The 23,477-nt window shown below is 48.2% G+C and overlaps 1 protein-coding gene, 1 long non-coding RNA gene and 2 other non-coding genes across 4 annotated transcripts; 3 read left to right on the forward strand and 1 right to left on the reverse strand.

Annotated features, from left to right (window-relative positions):
• Window positions 1-8,459: 8,459 nt before the first annotated feature.
• Window positions 8,460-15,712, reverse strand: LOC128405184 (uncharacterized). Its single transcript, XR_008328242.1, has 2 exons — window positions 15,451-15,712; window positions 8,460-9,001 (listed from the first exon to the last, which is right to left on the reverse strand). It is a non-coding gene; the product is annotated as an uncharacterized LOC128405184 (long non-coding RNA).
• A 120-nt stretch (window positions 15,713-15,832) lies between these two features.
• Window positions 15,833-21,321, forward strand: SSR4 (signal sequence receptor subunit 4). The gene is made up of 6 exons (XM_053371520.1): window positions 15,833-15,942; window positions 18,202-18,320; window positions 18,781-18,855; window positions 19,715-19,804; window positions 20,337-20,402; window positions 21,191-21,321. The coding sequence occupies exons 1-6, from the start codon at window positions 15,873-15,875 to the stop codon at window positions 21,293-21,295; spliced, it is 525 nt and encodes a 174-aa protein (XP_053227495.1). The 5' UTR covers window positions 15,833-15,872; the 3' UTR covers window positions 21,296-21,321.
• LOC128405483 (small nucleolar RNA SNORA42/SNORA80 family) lies at window positions 18,446-18,582 on the forward strand. The gene has a single exon (XR_008328315.1). It is a non-coding gene; the product is annotated as a small nucleolar RNA SNORA42/SNORA80 family (small nucleolar RNA).
• LOC128405485 (small nucleolar RNA SNORA42/SNORA80 family) lies at window positions 19,471-19,608 on the forward strand. The gene has a single exon (XR_008328316.1). It is a non-coding gene; the product is annotated as a small nucleolar RNA SNORA42/SNORA80 family (small nucleolar RNA).
• Window positions 21,322-23,477: the final 2,156 nt, after the last annotated feature.

Consider the following 23,477-nt stretch of genomic DNA (forward strand, 5'->3'; position numbering starts at 1 on the left):
AATAAGCAGGCTGGTGGTGGAGGTGCTGAGGCTGCAGCTGCCTGTGGTTCATTATGGCCAGCGGCTCTACCTGTGCATAGCACCGAGGCCTCTACTGTGCAGGGGAAACTTCAGTGTGCCTAGCTATGAGCTGCCAGGTTTCACGTCTTTGCACCCTGCTGTTTCCTGGCTTGCCACCAAGCATGCAGCAAAGAGCTCAGCAGCAAATTCCAGGGGAAGGGCCACAGCTCAGGGGTAGAGCGCCTGCCTTGCATGCAGAAGGTCACAGGTTCAATCCCCAGTGGCACCTCCAGGTAGGACAGGGAGTGGACCCTGCCAAGCTGCTACCAGTCAGTGCAGGGGCAGAGCAGGGTGTGTGTGTGCCAGCAGGGCAGTGGCCCAGAGCATGGATTTTTGACCTGGTGTGAAACAGGTGCCTCCGGTGCTCCCCTTCTGGCATCAGAGGAAGCAACGCTTAGGCTGGCCATAAAAGTTGTTGAGCCAAAGTTGTTGAGCTTTCTTAGTTGTGGAGCTGTTTTAAAGGAAAGCTGGCAAAAATGACACGGCTGACATGGATTGCCATACATCTGGATTTTCCCATTTTGATTATTTCTGCCTGGACACTGCTTCCAACCGCAGTATTTCAGGTATGTCTGGGAAATTCTGGACGTATGGCAACCCTCGCAACACATGCAGAGAGGAGCAGCAGGCCGGGCCGCGCTGGGGGTGCCAGCATGGGGGCACTTACTTTGCCCCCACCAAGTGCCGAGTTGGCTGGCACCCCCTTGCATGCAGGTAGTGCAGTGCGGCCCTGCTGAACTCTGAGGCAGGGCAGGACCGCTCTGGCAGTGTCGGCTGGTGTGCCACAGTGGGATCCTTCACCCTCTGCGCCCCGCCCCCTGGCACATGCATACCCCTCCAGTGCGTGCACCCGGGCACCGGGAACTCATGCTAGATGGCTGATTCAGTGTCAGCTAGATGGACCTAGTGATCTGACTCAGTACAAGGCAGCTTCCCAGGTTCCTAAGGCCCCAAGGTTTCTGTTCTGGTAAGAGTCCTGGGGTGCTTCTGCATCCTGGCAAATTTCAGGCTGCACAATTAAAGTTGTTTTCAAGGTCTTGTGCAACAAACCTGCTTCCCTCAAAGACTTCACTTTTCATGATAAGGAAAGTGCTGGAGAGTGTGGGAAAACACTTGCTTTGACCCTTTAACTTCCCTGCAAACAAATCGGGGTGAATGCTCAGTGAACAAGTTGTCTGGAAGTATGCTCAGGCTGGTACCGAATGGGCATTGGCTTTGGCTCCTGCTCTGTGACCTGCTTTTCAGTGTATTGTGCTTTACTGCTATTTTTGGGAAGCTTGGGAAAGAGAAAACACCAACAAATCCACTTTACTGCTTGTTCAACATATTTCTGATCTTTAGTAAATGGTCCCCACAATGGCAAAGTGGTGTCCAAATCAAAGTAAGTCCTGGCACCACTAAACCAGGCTAAATTGGCACCTGAACTTTCATCTCAAATATGCTTTTAATAAAAGGGTTGTGGAATATTTTTTGCCAGGGAGCAGAGCAGAGCCCATTCATCTTGACCTCAGATACCCTGATAAAACAACCAAGCATTCTGCAATGGAGTTTATGGTTTGTGGCTCTGTTTCTGAGCTTCTTGCTAAATTTACCCATTGTTACAGCACACTCTTTTTTAAGGTATAGAAATTACTTTCCCCCCTGTTTTAAGCCAGATGATGATGATCCACAACTTCAAACACTGTTCTAGAACGGCTTGTTACAGCACTCTTGATGGAAGATGAGGCGCTCTTTCTCTTTGATTTTATAGAATTTTCAATCAATGCTTTCTCTATTATCATGCAGAAAAATTGTCTGGAACTGGAACATGCACAGGGTCTACCCAAATCCTGTTCAAGTGCTTCCCCATCTAGAAGCCTGAAATGTCCCATGCCCATCTTGCCCAGGACACCCGAGTTACCAAATACAACACACACAATCCTAAAAGGAGGACATCTTCATACAGAAACATTTTTTTAAAAGTGGAAAATGCTGTTTCCTTCCCAACAAAGGTCCTTTGTCCATCACAGAACTTGCAAAGCAACACATACTGGACAGAAAGTCAGGGTTGTGGGAGTTTCATATTTTCATACATTTTGAATTAGAATGGGACTGAAGTGGGTGGGAGAGAGGAATTCCTTGTGGGTCCTGAATGTGTATCTTATGGAAGCTTGTAAAATACTGTGAAGCTGCCTTAGGTCTCTTAGAGTCAGCATATAGATTACGCTAACCCTGGATTGGCAGTGGTAAGGAATCTCTGGCCCTCTGCATGTTGTTGGACTACAACTCCTACCAGCCCCAGCCAGCCTGGCCCAGTGGTCAGGGATGATGGGAGTTGGGAGTCCAGCAGCATTTGGACGGCCACCGCTGATTTAGGACACCTAGTTTGGGAGACAACCCCTTGGAAATTCTCCTGTGCACACTCAATGTATGGTCAATTAACTGGCTTGCACAGGAGAAATCCCTGGTGTCCCTGTGGTTGTCTAGGGCTGAGATACTGTTTGCCTTAAACACACTCGCAATCTGCAGGCGCCAGCGGGGCTTGGGCTGACTTGAACAACAACTTTGGCAGCTGTTGCTGAACTCTGCAAGATAGGCTTCTGAATCACTGCAGAGCTGCCACAATAACCCGTTGAGCAATCTGCATGGCTGCTGTAAGCTCACACCCTTCCTGGAAAACCCTTAGCCTAAGGCAAGGGGGGGGAAGAACCTTCCTCTGCCTACAATGCAAAGTGAGGCAGCGCCTTGCAGGAGAGTGAGGAAGGTTCTCCCCTCCAGCAGGCCTTTGCTCATGAAACGCCAAGGCTCCCTTGAAAGAAGCAAGCGCCTACAAGGTGCATTTTCTACCACTGAGTAGGATTGTCAAGTGACCATAAATTTTCTTTTTTAAAGATATCAGTCTGGCATGCTCCCGTGTCCTTAACAGAAGTCAGTCAGCAGGAGAAGTATTTTTTATTGCATGGAGAAAATGATCAGGTGCTGCTACACTCAGAATAATTAATTATCCTCCTACCAAATAAAGAGATGAGGAGGTTGTGATCCTCCCAGCCTTTCTCAGCCTTGGGTCCCCAGATGTTTTTGGCCTACAGTTCCCATCATCCCTGACCACTAGTCCTGTGAGGTTGGGATCATGGGAGTTGTAGTTCAACATCATCTAGGGACCCACAGGTTGAGAAAGGCTGCAGGTTGTTGGACTACACTTCCTATCATCCATGACCATCAGCCATGATGGCTGGTTCTGATGAGGATTCGACTCAGCATCTGGAAGGTGTAGATTCCACATCCTTTTGTGAACTGTGGGAATGTACAGAAACAGTTTGCAGGTTGCAGAGTGGCTTTTAGCGAGATGTAAACCCCTCTCACGTGTGAATATTATTGGCAACTGCGAGCATTGGGGGCAGAGCTGCTGCGCATGGACTGAGCAAGCAAGCAGCTTCCACCGCCCCCCCTCCAAAAAAAACTCCTGCCGCATTCAATTTGCTGCAAGCTGGTTCCAAATAGCTGGCAGACAACAAGCAGCAAAGCTTCCTCAACTCTCTGGCACAGAGGAAGTCAAAAAAGCCACAGCAGGGCAGATGCTGGGAGGGGTCTCTGACAGTACAGAGAGGGAGGGAAGAAATTGGTCAGAGGTAACATTTCCCAAACCGCAGCTGCCTGCCCCACCTGCTCAATGCATAATCACGGGGGCGGGGGGGGGGGAGTTCCTTGGGCAGGCAGATCAAAACACCAGGGACGTTTGTCGTGGCAGAAATAAGAAGGTCCTGGTCCAGCTTGGCTGTGTGGCAGCACTCCTCTTCGTTTAACCAGATATACTTAGCATGAATTTCCCCTGGTAGTTGACTACTGCCTTCTTTTTGTTTTAAAAGGCAACGTGGATTAATGTTATGAAATAAACCCAGTAAGCAAATTAAAATTGGCCTGACCCACTTAGGAGGAACGGGGGCTGGGCAGGGGGTGGGAATGGCAGGGGTGACATGCAGTCCTTTGTCTAGGCACCTAAAAAATTAAACACAGACTCCACCGTATTCCAAGAACACAGCCGTGTGTTAAAACAGCCTGTAATGAGACGTCCACTTCCCACACCCAGATCCAGGAAGACCAGGGCTGCATCTGACAAAAAGAGCATCCATCCTTTATGCCAGGTGTGGGGAAGCTGTGGCCCTCCAGATGTTGCAGAACTACAATTCCTATCGGCTGCAGCAAGCATAGCCAATGGCCAGGAATGATGGGAATTGTAGTTTAGTCTGGTCTGGGGAGCCAAAGGTTGCCTGGGCCTGCATTGTGATCTCTGGAACAGTGGTGCCCCCTTCATTTAGATCAGCCTGAGCCAGCCTGGCGCTTTCCAGGTGATGTGTGCAGCTCTCCTCGTCCCTGGCCATTGCCCGTTCTGGTTGGGGCTGATGGGAGTTGGAGCTGGGCTGGTCCTGTATTGGGGTCTGCAATGTGAGTAAACTACCAGGGAGGCAGCAAGGCAACAAGAAGTCTCTGTGGGGAAAGAGAGAGATATATAAACATAAGGGGAAAAGTTTGGATTCCAATTCTTGGCCTTGTCAAAACGTGTTCTGGAAAGGAGTCAGGAAAGAAGATCAAAGGCAGACATGACATTTTTGCAAGAGCAAACTTAGAAGCTCCTGGATTTTGTTCGGTCCAAGTGTAATTCCCTTCCCGGAGGTTGAGCTCTGAACAACATTATTGCAGCAAAAGCCAGCTAGGCAGGCTCCCAATTGGCTAATACCGATCATCACAAAACCCCTCTCCCACCCTCAAGCCCCCAATTCCCAGAAGAATTGCTTTTGGCTTTTGTTGTTGCTACATTCCTCCTCTTGTTGCTTTTGATGTTGAAATAAAATAGAAGGGGCAATCTGCTTGAAGGATTGACAAAGGGAGCATGACTGATGGGCGAGTCAGCGTTCAATGCTCCGAGATGCACATTTGTCACTTCAGTTGCAAAACCAGGTTCACGCCAAGGCTGAAGGAGCCACTGTAAGCTCTCTTTTATGTCCTCCTCTCTCACACCACTCCAACAACTTTCTGTGCCTTCCAGGGCAGACTTTCCAACAGCTGCTTACAAACGCCCTGCTATATAGTGCAAGTATCCCTAGCTCCTAACCTGATTTCTCACTCCTTCATCTGCCCAAAAGGGAATGATAAAACTGACCAGCCTCACAGGGCTGTGCTACGAATGACCGAAATACTACCCATGAAGATATTTGAGCACTAAAAAGAAATCCCGTGTTAATTATACTTTGACACTTTGTTTACAAGCTGTACTGGAGGTTAATTTAGAGTATGGTTACCAGACGTCCCCGTTTTCCCAGGGACAGTCCCCGGATTTACAAATCTGTCCCCGGACAAAATCCGTTCCTGGAATGTCCCCGGATTTCATTTAATGTTCCCGGATTTATATTTTAAGTGTTGTAGATTTATTAGTAGGCAATGAATGTTGCATGATTGGTTCAATGGCATAAGGCACATCATATGGGGATTTCCAGCGAGGCAAAATGGCGGGCACTAAGGCAGCAAACAGCTCCTGAAGCCAGCCAGAGCCAACTGCGCTACCAGGCTGGCTCCAGGCTGCTGAGACTGCCGCTGCCACTGCCACCACCGAGGGGGAACTGGGGACACCCAGCGCGTCAACTGAGGGAACTGCTGACACACACACCCCGCGACCCAAATCAAGCCGAGAGCCAGAGCGCCCGGCCAACCGGCTGACTGCCCAGCGGCGCTCCGGGGCCAGTAAAAAACGCAGGGAGAAGGAGAAGGAAGAGAGAGAAAGAGGAAGGAGAAAATGGAGGAGAGCCCAGACCTTGTCGTGCCGCTGCCATGAGGAGGAGAGGCAGGAGAGCACCGGGAGGGCAAGGGCACATGGCCGAGCCCAGGCCTGACCCGAGCCTTCTCCATGGCGGCTAGCACTCCAAGACAGCAGGCCAAGGCCCGGAGGAAGGCTGCGCAACAGAGGAGACCACAGAAGAGAAGATACTACTTCTGTTTTTTAAAAAATATTTTTTTAATATTTTTTTCTTTTTTTAAAAAAAAGTGTCCCTGGATTCTTTGAAAAAAATCTGGTAACCTTAATTTAGAGGTATTGTTTGTGCATCGGAATGCTAGGCTGCGTACATCCTGCATTTAAAGCAACTTTAAAAAACATGACCCCCAAAGCATCCCGAGAGACAGTTTGTTCAGGGTTGCTGGGAATCGTAGCTCCGTGAAGAGTACACTACAGTTCCCAGAAATCTTTGGAGGGAAAGGCATGTGCTTTAAATGTGCACAGCCCTCGTCTCTGCCCCGCTGATGCCTCCTGCAGACGGACCCTCTCCTTGGGTGCCCCCTTGCTTGCTTCCGCGGCAGGCCTGACTCGAGTTCTGATGGCGCCAGTCCCAGACCTCTCGCGCCATGGATTTGTGGAGCCTGCTGATGATGGCTGTCAGAGCTTAAGAGAGGCCAAGGTGAGCTTAGGGTTTAGCTCTCCTGGGACGTCTTGGCTGGCTTGGCACAGAAGCGATGCTGGCACCCAGGGCAGCGGCTCAGGAGCGTCCTGGAGAGCGATGCTCCACAGCTCAGATATTCCCTTCTTTGGGCATCGCTCCCTCTGGCAAGCGGAGCGCTTGGCTCGGAAGGCAGCACCTCTCGCCTGCCTTTCCGGCTGCAGTTCACGCCAGAAGGAGGGGCGTTCCACTGCGTTAAGCCCTTGTTCTTGGACCCTGATGCCACCAGCTGGGCAGGATTTCTCTCGTTAGTGTCCTTGTTCTCTCTCACACATATGCAGACACACAACCACAACCCCTGGCCTTCCCCGGACCTGCTGCCTAGATTTTTTCAAACAGCTGGACAATTTCAGCCAGTCTTGTGGAAATGGAGGAACAAGATACTTCCTCTGGACAGCTGTAAGCAAACCGCAGCACCCCCACCCCCTTCACAAACCAATTTCTTGCCACTGCTGCCCCAGAGATCCCAGATGGGCTTTCGCTTCGGCCTTTAAGAGCAGCATGCATGGCCACCTGGTTCTCCGCAGTGGAGGACAAGTGGCAACTGCTGAAGTTCTTCCTCCAAGGGGACAGTTGAGCGTGCCATTTTATATGCAGTGTGGCACCCCGGGACATGGGAGACGGTGGAGGTGTAGGCCTGGTCCCAGCATGAGGCCAGGCTTGCACTCTGGCCTGGCCCTCTTGACTCGGCTCAGTGCACGGGAGGCCAGACTGACCCGTCCCATTTCGCTGCCTGAGGCGAAGCAGAAGGGGCCGGCCTCCACCGCCAAAGCCTCGCTTACTGAGGTGGTGTGACGGCAGCTTGCGGGTTCTGCCCAAATCTCACCAGAAGCCAATGCTGCAGCCATTTCTCCCCGCTTCTCCAGTGGGGCCCCACCCCACTGGGATTCTGCCTCCCGAGGCAACCTCTGCAGTCGGCCTCATGGGTGGGCCGGCCATGACTAGAGAGGCAAAGCACCCCAAGGAACAGGGGCCAGGTCCCTCACAGGACTTGGTTTGTGCTTTATACCCTCCTTAGATACCAGGCCAGACTATTTGGCTGTGCGCACACTGACCTTTAAAACCCACTCTGTTCCCCAGAAGGGATTTGGCCACTGTGGTTTATCCGTCAGTTACAATTCCAAGAAACAATTCCAATATTCTTTGAGGGAAATAGTGTGCTCTAAAGGTAAAGTGTAGAAGCAACCATAGTCCATTGAGCCCAGCATTACCTGCTCTGACTGGCACCAGCAGCTATCCAGTACTTTGGCAGCGAGGGGCCTGATCCTCTACCACCAGCTACTTGGTTGTCTGCATCTAGAGCCTTCCGCATGCAACACATGTTCTCGGTCTCTGAGCCATAGCCCTGCCCCCACTTCAGACCTTCTCTAAGGCATGCATGCCAAAATGGTGGGCCAACATTAGTTTTTAAAAAGTGGAACCTGCAACAAAGTTTTGCAGCATGGAATACTGCTGTTCAGAGTTTCTCCCCTCCTGAGCTTTCCATTTTTGCCAGAAGTCTGCTGGCATTCTATGCTCACTGAGCATGCTCAGTGGAGCTTGGGCTGTTTGGGGGCAAGGGTGGCTGGCAGAAAGGGGTACAGTGGCCCCTGGTCTCTCATCAGCCACCTCCCTGAGCTTACTGGAGGGAGAAGGGTAAGGCAGCAGGGAGGGCAGCGCAGGAGGGGTGCCGTAGCACGAGCGCTGGATTGGCTTCACCACCCCTTAGAGATTTCTAACAAAATAATTGTTTGCACTTCCACAAACCTTTGGGGTTCCCCCAAACCCACTGACACCTCCCTCTGTGCAAAGGGTGCTGTTCTGGTTACGTTAGGATCCACAGTCAGCAAATTCAGGGTTGGTTCAGAGTTCAGTGTTGGTATATAAGCTCTCCAGGTTTAGCGGAGAGCAAAAGGTTAAAGGTTAGGTTCAAAAGATGGTCTGCACATGCTGATAGAGGAGCGAGCACATTTATGTAGGTGATCTCATTGTGCCCAACATCCACAGGCAATGCCCATTTTACAGATGGATAACAGAGACTTAAATACTTGAGCACACCCAGTGAGTCCATGGCTAAACTAGAAGCTGAGCTCAGACCTGAGAGATCTGAGTCAAAAGCATGATCTCCTGGCTCTGGATCAAGCAACACTCTGCTCCTCTTCCCCTGTGATGTCATGATGAAATGCTTGCAGTTCATTCCCAGCAAAAGAGGCAATGTCCCCTGCAGAAGAACAATGCTCTATTTAAAGAAGCCAATTCCTTGGAAAGCAGGTCAGAGCCACATTCTTCCTTCTCCAGACTGACAGACATGTAGACTGTTGTACCACAAGTTACAAGGAGCCATGGGACAACGGCAATCATAACCCTACTTGCCTGGGAGTAAGCCCACTGAATTCAATAGGACTTACTTCTCGGTAGACACAGGTGGGTTTGTGCTGCAAGACATTATCAGTGGGCTCTAAACCATTATAGGCTAAAGAGCATTTTTCTTAAAGAATCTGAGGAAGGAAAGACAAAACTGCATGAAAGTTACGTAGTTATTGTTGTTTAATTCCTAAAACCAAAACTCTGGTGTCTAAGCTTCAAAAGCCTACAAAATATTTTTTCTTAAAAAGGATCTGAACAAGGAAAGGCAAAACTTGCATGCAAGTTACAAAGCTCTCGGTTTTCAAAAATTCCTAAAACCCTGACTCGTAGTATCCATTCTCCTCCACCACACCAGAAGACTTTTAAGATAAAACAGAAATGCAGATGGGGTTCTAAAAGCATTTAAATATATATATAGAAACCAAAGCAAACCACAACCAGTTTGTGCTTCGAAATGTGCAGAAAAGAAAACATCCTTCAGTCTCCTCCTGAGAAACCCTGAGAAGCCACATTCCTTCAGATGCCCTTAGCCTGAGCTGCTGGGCTTTGGGGAGTTTCCGCCCAGTCACAAAGGATCCTCCCCACCCGCCACAACCTCTCTCACCCCTGCAAGGCAAGGGTTAATGGCAATCACTCCTCGCCATCTAAGGGCAGCAGAAACCCAACCCCGTCAAAAGCCATAAAAGTCCATTTTCAGGAGCGAAAAGAAGGCTGTGATTTATTCCCCTTCTCATAAATAACAGTGTTGAATTAAAGGATTAAGGAAAAGGAGACCTATTCTGGGAAGATGGGACTCTGAACAAAGAACTGGGCGCCAAAACAGGATTCAGGACGCCTAGTCAAGAATAATTAACACAGAGATTAGTTGGCACCTAACAACATGTCCTGTGCCAGTCTGCTGTATGGGGTTTTTTCTTTTTAAGTAATAAAAGGGTACTTTTCCTTGCATCTTCTGGTTTTTGATTGTAAGGTTGGGAATGTAGCAGGAAACACCCCCCCCCAATCATTTAGTTTGTACAAACTTCAGACACACTCACACTTACACACTACATACGCTGCACTTCTGTTATAAATTCATAGAAAATCAACCATACATCGGATTTGCACTGTTCCACTTTTATTTTACTCCATGAAGGAAGGACTACAAAATGGGGAAGGTTTGATACAGGGCAGCCATAATCCTTGAGCATACCAGCACATTCACAGGAGCCCTGCCCAGTTGCTATGCCAACCCTGATGGTCCTAGACAGAAGACCATCAAGGTCACAAAGAACTTGCATATGGGAGTGGATTCAGCGCAGACTGGAACAATGGACAATAACCAGCTCTTCCCTCTGGGGGCAGGAAACTGCAAACTCCCCTCTGTCACCTGGAAAGTACTCATGGGGAGAGGAAAAGGGGGAACCAGCCAGGTGACAGGACACTCAGGTTACCACCACAACCCCTCCCTCAACCCCTCATTTCTGTGATGTATGTGTGATGTTTCTGGGGGTGGTCTTGATCTACAGGGTGGCAATTTCAAAAGTCTTTATAAGACCTTGCACACCATGTTTCTGGGTCCTTCCTCTCTCCTGCGAGTGAGGGGAGCACCCTGTTGCAACAGATCAATAAAGGCCAAGCCTACAGGCTGCTGTTTTGCTCCAAGTTATCCTGGTTGGTGTCTTTGTTTTTGTCCAAGGGAGCCCTCGGATTTTCCCGTTAACAGGAAGACTTCTAAATGGAGCTGTGGCCAAGGGTCTCTCAAATTTCTCAATCCCAGTTGTGGGCAGAGAACTTTTTTGGGGGTGGGGTGGGGTAGATTTCACTTAATTCTCCAGGAGACAGAGAAATCCTTCCACATTTTCTCAGGTGTAGGCCTTGTCATTAGCAGTGGCCGTGGTGCTAATGCACCACTGTTCCTCTCTCTTTTTTCTTAAGGGGTGTTGTTGTTGTTGTGACAGGGGCAAAACAAGGCTTCATTCCACCCGGGTCAACGACCCAGTTTGGCACCCTCCCATGTGCATTTGCGTTCACACGTAAGCTGAGAGCCTCAGTGGCACCCTCTGGGGGCTTCACCCGGAGCAACTAACTTGGTTAGCCCCTCCGTGGCTCTGGTGACAATAACAGCACTTTTACTGTAGCACCCTGCTTGTGGTTAACGCTTAGCTGGAATGAAATATTCAACGCAGCAATAGAGAAATTAAAATAATAATTTATTTGTCAGACAAATAAATAAGAGGCACAGTGGTATATGGTTACCAAGCTCTGGCCTGGCCTCCTGCCATTATGGCCAGCACTTATATTCCCTCAGCTCAGCCCCCTTGCTCCTCCTTTGGCTGCCTCTGTCCAATCAGCCTGGTTAAAATTCCTATTGGCTGTTTGCTAGAACCAATCATAAAAGATACACCCATTTCCTATTACCTTTTATGGGAGACAAAGAGCTATATTTCCTTCTATTTATAATTGGCAAATAAGTAGTCATATATCTTACATTTACCTCGACCAGGCACCTTAATTACCAGATAACCTTTTGCCCTAGACTAGGCGCCTTAACTAACATTTCATCTTTTGCCCTAGACTAGGCGCCTTAACTAACATTTCATCTTTTGCCCTATTGCCCTATTCACTCCAAAACAGATGATGGCTAATTTTATCTGAACAGATCTTTTGTTCATCTTCCCACACATTATCAATGAAAGATCTCCTTCTTTGGAGGTCATTAAGCAGAGGCCCGACAACCATATGTCAGGAGTGCTCCGATGGCGTCTCTCTGTCTGGCAGGGGTCCGGACCCAATGGCCCTCGTGGTCTATTCCAACTCTTCTATGATTCTATAATTTCTTACTTTCTAAATCCTTTGCATAATTACATTTAAGCCAATATATTTCATAACATATATAGTTTTTTTAGAAGAAAGGGAACTTAGTAAAAGCTAAGCTAAATTCTAAATTCTAAAGATTCAAAGCAGTTTCGCCTAGTGCAGTTGCTGTTTGTATTAGCTCTTGCCCTTTTAACCTTAGGAAGATGTGGCTCAAGTTTAATGGGAGGCACAATAATTATTACTATTTTTGCAACCTTGATTGTATTCTATAATTTGTATGGTCAGTGTGACCTTTTGCTCCTAGCCTGTAATTTTCTTTTACAACCCTGAGACACTGCTATAGATCAGGGGGGCCCTTGATCAAGAAGATAAACAGCTGCCAGAGTATGGTTTCTGCCTGGCATGAGAGATACAAACATTTACAAATATATATTTCTTTAAGGTCATTTTTAGAATACAGGAATCTGATCAAAATATAAGCCTTGATTAAAAATGCAGGCTATGATCAGATGCCTCATTACTAGCTGCCATGCCACCATTATGCATCCTTCACAGAGTCCTGGGATTCTTTTTAGTAAGGAGATGTGCTTTAAATGTTTGGTGCTTATGCAGCATGAGACCCAGCAACTGGCTTGCCTACCCTAGGTAAAGGTAAAGGGACCCCTGACCATTAGGTCCAGTCGTGGCCAACTCTGGGGTTGCGGCACTCATCTCGCTTTACTGGCTGTGGGAGCCGACGTACAGCTTCCGGGTCATGTGGCCAGCATGACTAAGCCGCTTCTGGCGAACCAGAGCAGCGCACAGAAACGCCGTTTACCTTCCCGCCGGAGCGGTACCTATTTATCTACTTGCACTTTGACATGCTTTCAAACTGCTAGGTTGGCAGGAGCAGGGAACGAGCAACGGGAGCTCACCCCACTGCGGGGATTCGAACTGCCAACCTTCTGATCGGCAAGTCCTAGGCTCTGTGGTTTAACCCACAGCGCCACCTGCGTTAATGCCCTACCCCCACCATTATTTCCCACTCCCAGTAATTCTGTAAACACAGGCCCTAGCAGAGGCTGATCTGTTAGGGGAATGAGGCACTGCCCCAACAACCTCAATCAACCCCCACCTGCCCTCCCTTCCCACTCCCAGCCTCTCCAGGGGGTGGCACTGCCTGCCAGGTTTCCCCTCCTTAGTCCCAGGATTGCTCCTTGCTCTCCGCAGGATGAAGGATGGGGGGCGGGGAAACTAGAAGGAGTTGTCTCTGCCAGTTGTGGGTTCTCTGGCACCACCTACTGTTGGGCTCCCTGCCTCCCACCCTACCAGTCCCAATGGACAGCAGTCAGCCATAGCAGGTCCTCAGTTCTAACTAGCAGCCCAGTTCCTCACTATTTTAGCAGCCGGACTAAGGGGTGCAGCTGGGGCCTCAGGCATTAGAGTTTGGGTGCCACTAACACGATGGACAGACCCATCTGACCCATGGAGCACAAATCCATAGCTGAATCCCCACAGAGATGAACAGGAGTTGTGCAAGAACAATGCCTGCTCCTTCATTGTAGTGGATGTTTTATCTTGGGTCCCAATACATCTGGACCAGCCCATTTCCAGACCCATCCTATCCACTTTATTCAGTTTCTGAGAGACATCTGGTGGCAATAGCAAGGAACTGCATATATCACTTTCTTCAAGTTGAAGCAAATGTTTGCATCTGTATCAGGAGTAGCCAACGTGATCCCCACTGGATGTTGCAGGACTACAACTCCCATCATCCCTGACCACAAGCCATGCTAAGGATGGTGGACGCAACACTTGGAGAGCACCACATTGGCTATCCCTGATTGGGGGATCTTTGGATTGTGGTTATGAGAAGAAACATTGATCAGGAAAGTATCAGCTGCACAAAGTCTGGCATGTAGGTGTGCACAGAACATTGGGTTGGAGGGCTGAAGGAACTTTATCCTTAGGCATTGGTGATGGTAGAGCACCAGACACCCTGGTTTGAACCCTTGGGGTCAGATCCCATTCTGAAGTGGGGTGGAAAGGCAATTGACTCCATAACCCTCCGTAGGGCAGGAGATGGCATGGATCAGATTACAGCAATATCCTGGTCTGGTCGCTGTTCACTTCCTGACCGGTTTGAGCCTTAAGAGTATGCTCTCTCCAAAGGTCCAGTCTTCCTTAAGAAACTGAACCCTTTGAAGGGACCCCTCAATATTCTTATTTCAGGAATAAAGGCAGAACAGGTGGGGCAGGGATGATAGCCCAATTCTCTCCAATGCAAGTAGGTACATATCCCATTCTTCTAGATCCAGGTTCCTTCTTAACACGAAACAAGAAGTTGGGAGACTTGGGGCGCTTGTGGTCGCACCACAATATTTTCTCCTCATTGCCTCTCAATGCTGCTGAAAGCTCCACCTGTGGAACTTCTGTTTTTCTGGCAGCTGTTGAGAGAGAGAAACTCCACCAGAAAAAAAGATGTCAGGGCTCCCATTACTGGCACCTGCCCTGCAACACTCCTTGTGGGTAAAATTAGATGGCTTCGTAAAGTAAAGCCAGAAATGGATTGTTGGTTGGTATGTACCTCAGCATTAATAAGGTTTGTCTATATAAGTTCACTCCCAAATAACTGGATGATGTTTCTATGATAGCATTCACTAATTCAGACCCTCCAAGTGTCCCTATTCTCCAGGGATGTCCATGATTTAGAGAAGCCGCACCCGGTTTATGATTTGATCCCAGAATGTCCCACTTTTGCTTAGGATGTCCCTATTTTCATTGGAGAGTATGGAGTTATCCCCGAGCCGTCTGAAGGCAATCCTGTATAAGGAAGTGCTTTAAATGTTTAATGTTTTATTATGTTTTTATATATGTTGGAAGCTGCCCAAGAGTGCTGGGGCAACCCAATCAGATGTGTGGGGTATAAATAGTGAAATTATCATTACGGAATGGAACATCCCTATTTTCATTGGATAAATGTTGGAGGGTATGCTAATTAGCATTTAGTTCAGTGCCCTGCTGTATCTTCCCTGCTACTGTCTTTGCTCCTGGGAGAATGGAAATTTAAACTCCTGTGGCACTTATGCTTCTCAAATTGCTGGAGGCCTCTCATCAAATTGGGGAGATGGAGAAAATATGGTTTTTGTTTCAGACTTACCTTCCTAGCTGGTTACAAATTATTTCACTCCACCAGATATAATATGTATGTGCCTCCTGATTTCCACATGTGATTTGTGGTCACTGACTCAATCAAAACCCCGTCTGCAGTTTCAATGTGTCTCTTTTAGGCGCTTTACTGTTACGATTAGGCTCCATCTTTTACTTCATATAGACCGCACACTTCCTGCATGAGAAACTGTGTATATGAAGTGCAAATATTCCTGTAGAAACACACACTTTTAACTTAGGAGTGCATCTCTTTGCAGAAAACAACTCCAGCTCCCATCAGCCCCGACAAGAATGGGCAAAGGCCAGGAACGAGGAGAGCATTTCAGCTCCGCCACAGATTTGCCACTCCAGTGAGAATCAGGCCTTGGGCACAGATGCTGTTGGAATAAATAGAACACCCATTGTTCCTGACTATGGGCCAAACTGTTGGGGCCGATGGAAGTCTGAACCCAAGAACCTTGGGATCAGCAACTGGGAACCACAGGGCCAAATCCGCCCTCCTGTGCTGCACCAATGAGAGAGAGAGAGAGAGAGGGAGAGGCTGCAGCTCTCCTTGACCAATTAGGCACAGTTACACAACTTTCATCCCACTGCTTATCATAAAGTGGATCTCATTGGCTTGCCCTCATACATATACATCCCGCCCATTCGTCTCCTTTGTCCAATGGGCAGGGCCAGGCAGCCAAGGATGACCAATGACAGAAAACGTCTGACCGCAGAAGCGACGTCCAATCAGATGCTTCCGCCTGAGTTATTGGCCGAAGGAAGTTCGGCGCGAAGGAGGGAATAGCCTGGGCAAGAGAGGCTGTAGGAGAGATGTGTTCTCACCCACGCATGCGCAGTTGGAGGCCGCCTCTCGGTTTCCGGCGCGACAAAAGTCGCGGGCGGCCATTTTAAGGAACTTTCCAAGGAAAGGCCACGTCTCTTTCCCTTCGGCCGACTTGCGTCACTCGGCGACGGAGCAGCGGATTGGCTGTGGGGGGCCCTCGGCCCCAGCATCCCCCGCGCGGGAGGCGGGCCGCTCCTTTTCTCGTCGCGTCTCGCTGGTCGGCGATGGCGGGCGCCGGGCTGAGGCTGCTTCGTCTGGCGGCGGCGGCGCTGCTGGTGCTGAGCGGGGCGCGAGGTACGGTCACCTCCCGCGGCTGCGAGGGCGGGCCGGCCCTTCCTCCGGCTTCCCGGGGCCTGGGATGGCTCGGCTGGTAGATTCCTGCCTCGCGGGGGTGGGCTAGATGACCCCGGGGACCCTTCCAGCCCCGCAGTTCTCGGGTTCTGTGGGCGTCGTCGGGTAGGGGGAAGAAACGCGTGTGCGAAATGTTGGGGACACGTGTCTTGGCCCCGGGAAGCTCGCCCGCCTCGCGGTTTTGCTGTGGGGGCCCAAAAGGCGGGTGGCCGAGCCGTTCGTGCTGCCCTCAGGCCTTTCCTTACAGCTCGGTTTGACTCGTCTAGCGCACCGTCTGTAAACCAGGCTTCCGCCACCTCGGGCCTCCGGACGTTTTTTGAGACTACAATTCCCATCATCCCTGACCACTGGGCCTGCTAGGTAGGGATCATGGGAGTTGTAGGCCAGAAACATCTGGAGGGCCGATGGTGAGGAAGCCTGGCGTAAAGTCCCCGCTTCCCCCTCGGTCTCTCAAGGCTCCCCACGTGGCACCACCTGCGCGCCAGGCATGGCCGCCCTGGACAGACTTTGTGAGCTGACCCATTCCAGGGGTTTTCTTGGGAGCATAGGAAGGTAGTCAAAGGATTTCCCCACCTAGCCCCGTGTTGACTGGCAGCTGCACACCAGGGTCTCGGGCAGAGAAGGGTCTGAAGGCGGTGGACTCTCCTTCCTTGGAAGTTGTTAAGCAGAGGTTGGATGGTCATTTAGTGGAGATTGCTGCATTGCAGAGGGTTGGACTAGATGACCCTCAGGTCCCCCTTCCAACTCTACATTTCTAGGATTCTATGACTAGAAACGCCTCACAGTCACATGCCAAGGCTCAGCCTGATAGGGTTGGGGGTTGTCGTTTTTCACAAAGTGTAGTTGACTCGTTATTGGTCTTATTTGGAAGTTAAGTCTAATTCAGTGGGTCTTTGGAAGTATTCAATTGGGCCAAACTCTGCCTGTAGTGCCTCTGTTTCATAGTGGCTTTTTTACCATATGCCCAGCGACATTTCCCATCCGCTTCACTCCTTTGTTCTAACTTCTTAAGCTCTAGCCTGATGAAAAGTGTTGACAAACACTAAAGCTTGCTCACTTCTTTACAGCCTTCCCCATTTGTTTCAGTAAAATATATTGTGTTAACTTTTCCGTCATCCTGGAAGATGTTAATGAAGTATTCCTGGAGCAGTTCATCCAAACAACAGCAGGAGCTTAATGTCAAGTTAGAAAGCAGCAAGCAACCATTTGTGTTTTCACTGAGCTCTTTCTTGGGGCTAGATCTTGCACAGAACATAAAGGAGAAGAGAAAATATATAGGGATACTTAATGACTTTCTTAAAATGGTGCTTCAGGGGAACATAATGTATGCATCTTGAACAATTCACTTCATTGCAGCTCCTACTTGTACCTTTATAATGTGCAATTTTACCATTGTGCATGTGTATAATGAGGCAGTACATGAACTGGTAAAGGCCAAGTATATAAACTGTACATAAACTGGTAACAGCCAAGTTAAAACTTACTAGCTTTTATTGATGGGGTTTGGATTAATATTTGACACATCTAGAAACTTTATTTTATCTGACCTTTCTTAATGTTTTGACCAATTTCTAGCCAATGCTGTTGAAGCAGTTGGCAATGCAATTTGTAGAAAATGATAAAACAAAAATATGAATCATAATCAACCAACGCATAATAAGATCAATGTTCTGTAGTTAAATCTAGCTCAGATTGTGAGCCAACATTACAAACACCCTCTGAAAAGACCAGCTGTCTAGCAATTCTGAGGAAGCTGATAAGTTGAGTCTCCCTAAGATGGGAGTTCCACAGTTGGGGTGCCACCACATTGAGATGTAGCAATTCACAAAGGACACAGTTTTATAAATATTTAATAGATTTATGTGTATGTGCATGCACACACATGCCTATCTTGTCACAAATGTGAGTAGCTTGTGATTATTACTAACTTCTGGATGTTGTTGTTTTTTTAACTAGTAGGATGTGTGTTTTCTTTACTACTTGAGCCTTAGATCCAGTTCTCTCAACAGGATCCTTATCCTTTCATTAATCAGTTGGTAGCAGTAAGTGGTTTCAGCAATTCCTTAAGGTGCATTCTGACATGTTGAGCTCCGTAGAAACATTGCAAGTAGACCATCCTCTATGAATGGTCTCAGATGCTTGCTTATCCCTTTTCAGGTTCATAATGTGTTGATTCATAAGCCATTTTCTCTTTCCTATCAGCTGAAACCTGTACAGACCCAGTCATCTCTCCATCCTACTACACTACCTCAGATGCTGTAATCTCTTCAGAGACTGTCTTTGTTGTTGAGATCTCCCTCACCTGTAAGAATGGAGCACAAGTGAGTGCTGGAATACGTGGCTTATTTCATTTCTAAAAATAAAGTGCCACCTTGTAGATTTGATAATGGGCCTTAAATCTAGGGGCTAGGGTTTCCCGTTTTGCAACAGTTGCATCCAAGTATGTGCATGGATTTGGATTTATGGTGGGTCCCAATCCATGGGCTTTCCATAGTGTACCCCATGCTACATTAACTTGCCTCCCCGAACCATTGGCTGGCCTGGCTTGCTGTAGTGCCAGCCACTGATGTGGGTGGCACATGTACATTTTGGGAAAGGGACAAAAAGGGTGCATCCAGGGGCTTTCTGTTATCTTTACCAAAGACTCTACAACCCCTATAACTTGGAGGGGATGTTGGCATTTGACCTAGAAAGATTTGCCTTTCCCATTGTCCCTGAGCTTTCAATAGGGCGTGCTGTGATTCCCTTTGATTTGATATTCATCCTACTCTCTTTCTGTAGAATGTTGCTCTCTATGCAGATGTCAATGGCAAGCAGTTTCCTGTTACTCGGGGTCAGGATGTTGGCCGCTATCAGGTAAGAACAAGCAGTGATTTCTGGTAGAGACAGCAAAATGCTAGTAACACTCTGGGCAGAACAGTGTCAGATTTGAGTTTAAATTCTAGCTCAGTCACATATCTTCTGGGTGGGGCCAGCTTAATTGACATTAACTCCTGGGAATATTTTGAGAATGGGCATTTTTAATACATCGCGTGTAGAGAATGTGCTCCCTTCAGGCTTCTCTGCAACGTGTGATGCTTTGTTAAAATCCAGAATCCTGGATTTTTCTCCCAGCTTGTTTAAGCACTTTTTAATGTTCATTTTCGTTACTTGAAAATGTAGACAAAAACAGTGAATCAAGTAAAAATAAACCAGATTCATCAGACTTGTATAACATTCAGGGCATGTTCCACACATAAGAATAATGGTAACCAGAGCAAGAATATTGTAGAATACACCCTTTTCTACTCAATATAGTTTGTCTGTGATGGTGATGGGAAAGTTGTGCAGTTTGCCTACAACTAAAGAAAGTAGGCTATAACTACCTTATGGTTTTTGGGCTTCATGTTTGACATTGGCATTGCTGAACAAGTTGGCAGTCTTTATACTGTATAAATTCAAGTTAGGAAATTGCAGTCCTCCTGCACAAATGCATGGCTCTGGATTTATGGCGGGTCTGGTTCCATAGATCCCTCCATAGTGTACTCCATGCTAAAGCAAGCTGCTACTCCGAACCATTGGCCAGTCTGGCTTGTAGTAGCCCTGGCTACTGAAGCGGGTGGTACATGTGCACAAGCATCTTTTGTGTGCATGCCCATCTATGTTCCTCTCTGATCGGGGGGGGGGGGGAGTCCATCCTCGCTCAGCACTGATTGCCCATCCCTTTCTTTGGCAGGTCTCTTGGAGCATGGAGCATAAGCTGGCTCGCTCTGGCACCTACGAGGTGAAGTTCTTTGATGAGGAGTCCTATAGCATCTTGCGCAAGGTGAGGTTGCCCCTGATGGGGGAAGGGGATGGCTTAGCTAATTACATGGGCTGTAGGTGACATGACCTCGCTAGTAGCATAAGGAAAGAAAGCTCTTGCTGGTACTCTTGGCCTTAGTCGCACAGCTCTTACTCCATGTCTTCTAACATTTGTTGTCCTCACTCTACCTCCCATTTTTACCCATTTTGAGAAGTACACAGTGTCTCACTTACCACTGAGCAACTGAAGCCTGTCTGCGCACACTTGGAACTCGAAAGAGTGAGCCTTCCTTTAATGGTGGATGGCAAGGATCCCATGGCAACCTGAGCCCCAGTACTTAAAAAAGAAAAGAAAGTATTTCAAATCTTAACATATTCGTCATCCTGGTTGCTCCTCTTTATGGTCTCCACTGGACATTTCCCTGTAGAGCTACTCCTTCTAGGAGAGTGGCAGTGATACCAGATCTGTGGAGAGAACATTTATCCCACAAGGAGCCCTGTTTAACTGTATGAAAACTCAGATATCCCAATTCTATCTCCCCCCCCCCCCCCAGGCTCAGCGCAACAACGAGGATGTCTCTGAGATCAAACCCCTCTTTTCGGTCAATGTGGATCATCGAGTGAGTAAAGGAGGAGGAGTTGGGCAGCCTGCTCCTCTCTGGGGAAAGGGGTTGCTTCCAAGGGTGGCCAGTGCCCAAGACAAGGTGGAACATCTTTTACAGCCATGCTAGATCTTTCAGTGCTGTAATGAGGACTGGTAGTTTGTGGGTCTATTCTGTGATGGGCACCATGGAACATTTCCCGAGAGTCCAAATTTGGGCCCCTTGCCACAAGGCAGAAGCAGATACCTTGGCCCCACCAAAACGGGACTGTTGAGCATGGGTCATCTGCCCACAAGGCAGAGGGTATTCTCTGTACTTTGATTTTTGGGTTGGATGGAGAGGTCAGCAAGTGCTGGTGGAGGAAAACCGCAACAAGATATTGGGCATAAAGGGATGGTCCAGAATGAAGCTCTTTATGTCCCTTTCAATTTGGTTGGGGTGGCTGTGGTTTGCACTTCGGGCACTGGCTGAAAATGTCTCCTCAGTTTGAGGCCTGATCCCCAATTTGTTGCTTGACTGTTGAGATTATTTCTACACCTGAGCCAGGGTTAAACCTTGAATGCAAATCCCTGCCCTCTGTAGAAGCCATCTGCCTTCATGGCCAGTAATCTTTTAAGTCTCTCAAGGCTCCTTATCCTTGGCGCTGCTGTTCTGTGATCTTCCCTGGAAGTGCACAGCAGGCCAAAAGCGGGGATACCAAAAAGATTCAGCTACAACGTTCCTGATGCCCCTCTGTATGCCTAGCTCTGTGACTTACATGTTTTCTGTTCTCTTTTCTCCTCCTCTCCTTTGCCCCAATCAATAAGGGTGCCTGGAACGGACCGTGGGTCTCCACTGAGGTGCTGGCAGCTTTCATTGGTCTCCTTGTGTATTACATGGCTTTCAGTGCCAAGAGCAACATCCAAGCGTAATCTGTTTCAATAAACCTTTCATGCCAAACTTGCTGTGTGTGTGTTTGCCCTTGTCCTTTCCAGGGGTGGGTGAGGATTTCTTTACACTGGGCTCCACCAAGAGCTGCATCACACTTCAGAAGTGCAGCTCCCCCTCTGGCCTGCCAATAATCAGCTGTTGGGGCTCTTGCAGGGAGTGGGGGATGAGAGAAGAATGCAAGGACCAGTAGTGCAGCTCAGGATAACCAGGTGGGATTCAGGCAGGAAATGTTTGCTCCTTCTGGACTTCTTCCCTCCTTTTCTTGTTCCTAAAAGTAGCCTTTTGAGGATGCCAGGATACTTAAAGGAACAAGCACCTCTCATGAATCCACCTCCTAGACGGAACCTGAACCCATTTGTGCAGCACAGTCTTCTAAGCAGTGGCTGGCTCTGTGGTGTGGATGTGCTGCAATGGCAGCTGCCACCCCACCCCTGAGGTTTGGTCTCCTTTTCTTTGGCTTAATCCTGTTAAGCAGCAATATTCGCACCACAGCTCCTTATCCGCCTAATGACAGCGGCTCCTGGTGTGAGCCAGTGCAGTGCGGCTGGGATTACACCATTGCTCTAAAGTTGTGCTAATGCCGGATTAGTAAGGGAAAGCTTGCCACAAAGGGGCTGCAGGGAGTATCTCTCTTGAATATCCTACTGTGATCCTAGAAAGGCAGTGAATCTTGCTGGTTATGGAGAGGTCCCCATTTGCCATTTCCTTGAGCAAGCAAAGGATGATATTCCTTGTGCTATATCATCTTGAGACTAGCTTGGCCTTCCCTGCCTTCCTGAGTTTTTTCCAGGTGGCTGCCCGCATCTCTGACCTGCTTGACATGATGAGTTAACATTGCTCTGTTAACCATCCGATATCTTGGTCCATTCCCAGGCACTTGGGGACTGACTTTGAGTGCTGCTTTGTCTTGACGTAGCTAGGGTAAAAGAAGTGGGAGTCTTGCCTTTGTTAGAATTCAGGAGGGTTTTTTGAGTCCTCTCTAGGCAATCTAAGCCCATTGTAGAAGTCCGCTACAATGATACAAAATGTAAAATTAGTTGAATGCAATGCAAGTTCACGTTAAATATTGTTTGAAGTGGGGGTAACTAAAGGTTTCCTAAACATTTGATTGCTAAATTCAAAAGCTAATGAAAATAAATATGTGTGGGAGGGTAGGGAGGGAATGTTCCATCTAGAATCGGCTGCTTAATTGAACCAAGAGTAGGTATGGACCAATGTAAAACAAGCATCCTCTGGCTGCAGCTGCCACTCCCTTCACTGAGGTGTGTGATATAAACTTCATGTACTATACCAACCTAAATGTTACGAATTTCCCTAAGGAACTTGGGGGGGGGGCTTGTAGTTTTGTTAGAGCAGTGCATGCACGGATTTATGCACATGCAAAAATATACATATATTCAGGGGTTCATCAAAAGAGTAAGGACAGTAAAAATTCATAAATCAATTTTTGATTACAGGACTATGTAGTGATAGCATAGAAGAGCATTAAACAGCCTTCAATTACACTTTTTTAAAAGGGGAAAGAACCTATATTGGGAGTGAGTGTTCACTGTGTTCCTTCTGTCTGGTTCTTGCCACAAGGCCATAACTGATCTCACAATTGTGTTCATGTTCTCAAACAGCTTCAGGCCTTTTCACTGTGATATGCACTAACTGGATTGCCGTGTTAAAAATGAGTCAAATGTTAGTTTAAGCTACTTTATACACTAAGCGGTAATTAGTCCATCTCCCTATGGGCTTCTTCACTGCTCCTCTGACTAGCTCTGCAAGGTCTCAGGGTAGAACCCTTCCCAGCTCTGCTGCTTGAGATCCCTTTGATGAAGCCCAGGGCTTCATGCATGTAAAACGTGGCTGCTCTATTAAATCTATCTGAGGTGTTTAGAATGATAAATATTTATTTACTGTGCAAATAAGTTGCATGTTTCCTCGGAAGCCCCATTAGCTTCAATGGAACATGTTCCCAGGTAAGTTCTTGCAGGATTGCAGCCTGAGGGACTGCAGGAAGGGACGCTTGCAAGCTCTTGGTTGTGGGGTGCCACCAGGATTTGGAGAGGGTTTTTGCTTATGCTCAGCTGCTCTGCAGTGCTCTCTTCCCAGAGCAACCCCATTTTCAGTATCTGCCAGCATGTTACTCCTTAAGTGAGGGGTGGGTGGGGGTGTTTT

The sequence above is a fragment of the Podarcis raffonei genome, chromosome 17, assembly GCF_027172205.1.
Source record: "Podarcis raffonei isolate rPodRaf1 chromosome 17, rPodRaf1.pri, whole genome shotgun sequence".
In the NCBI taxonomy this organism is placed as follows: domain Eukaryota; kingdom Metazoa; phylum Chordata; class Lepidosauria; order Squamata; family Lacertidae; genus Podarcis; species Podarcis raffonei.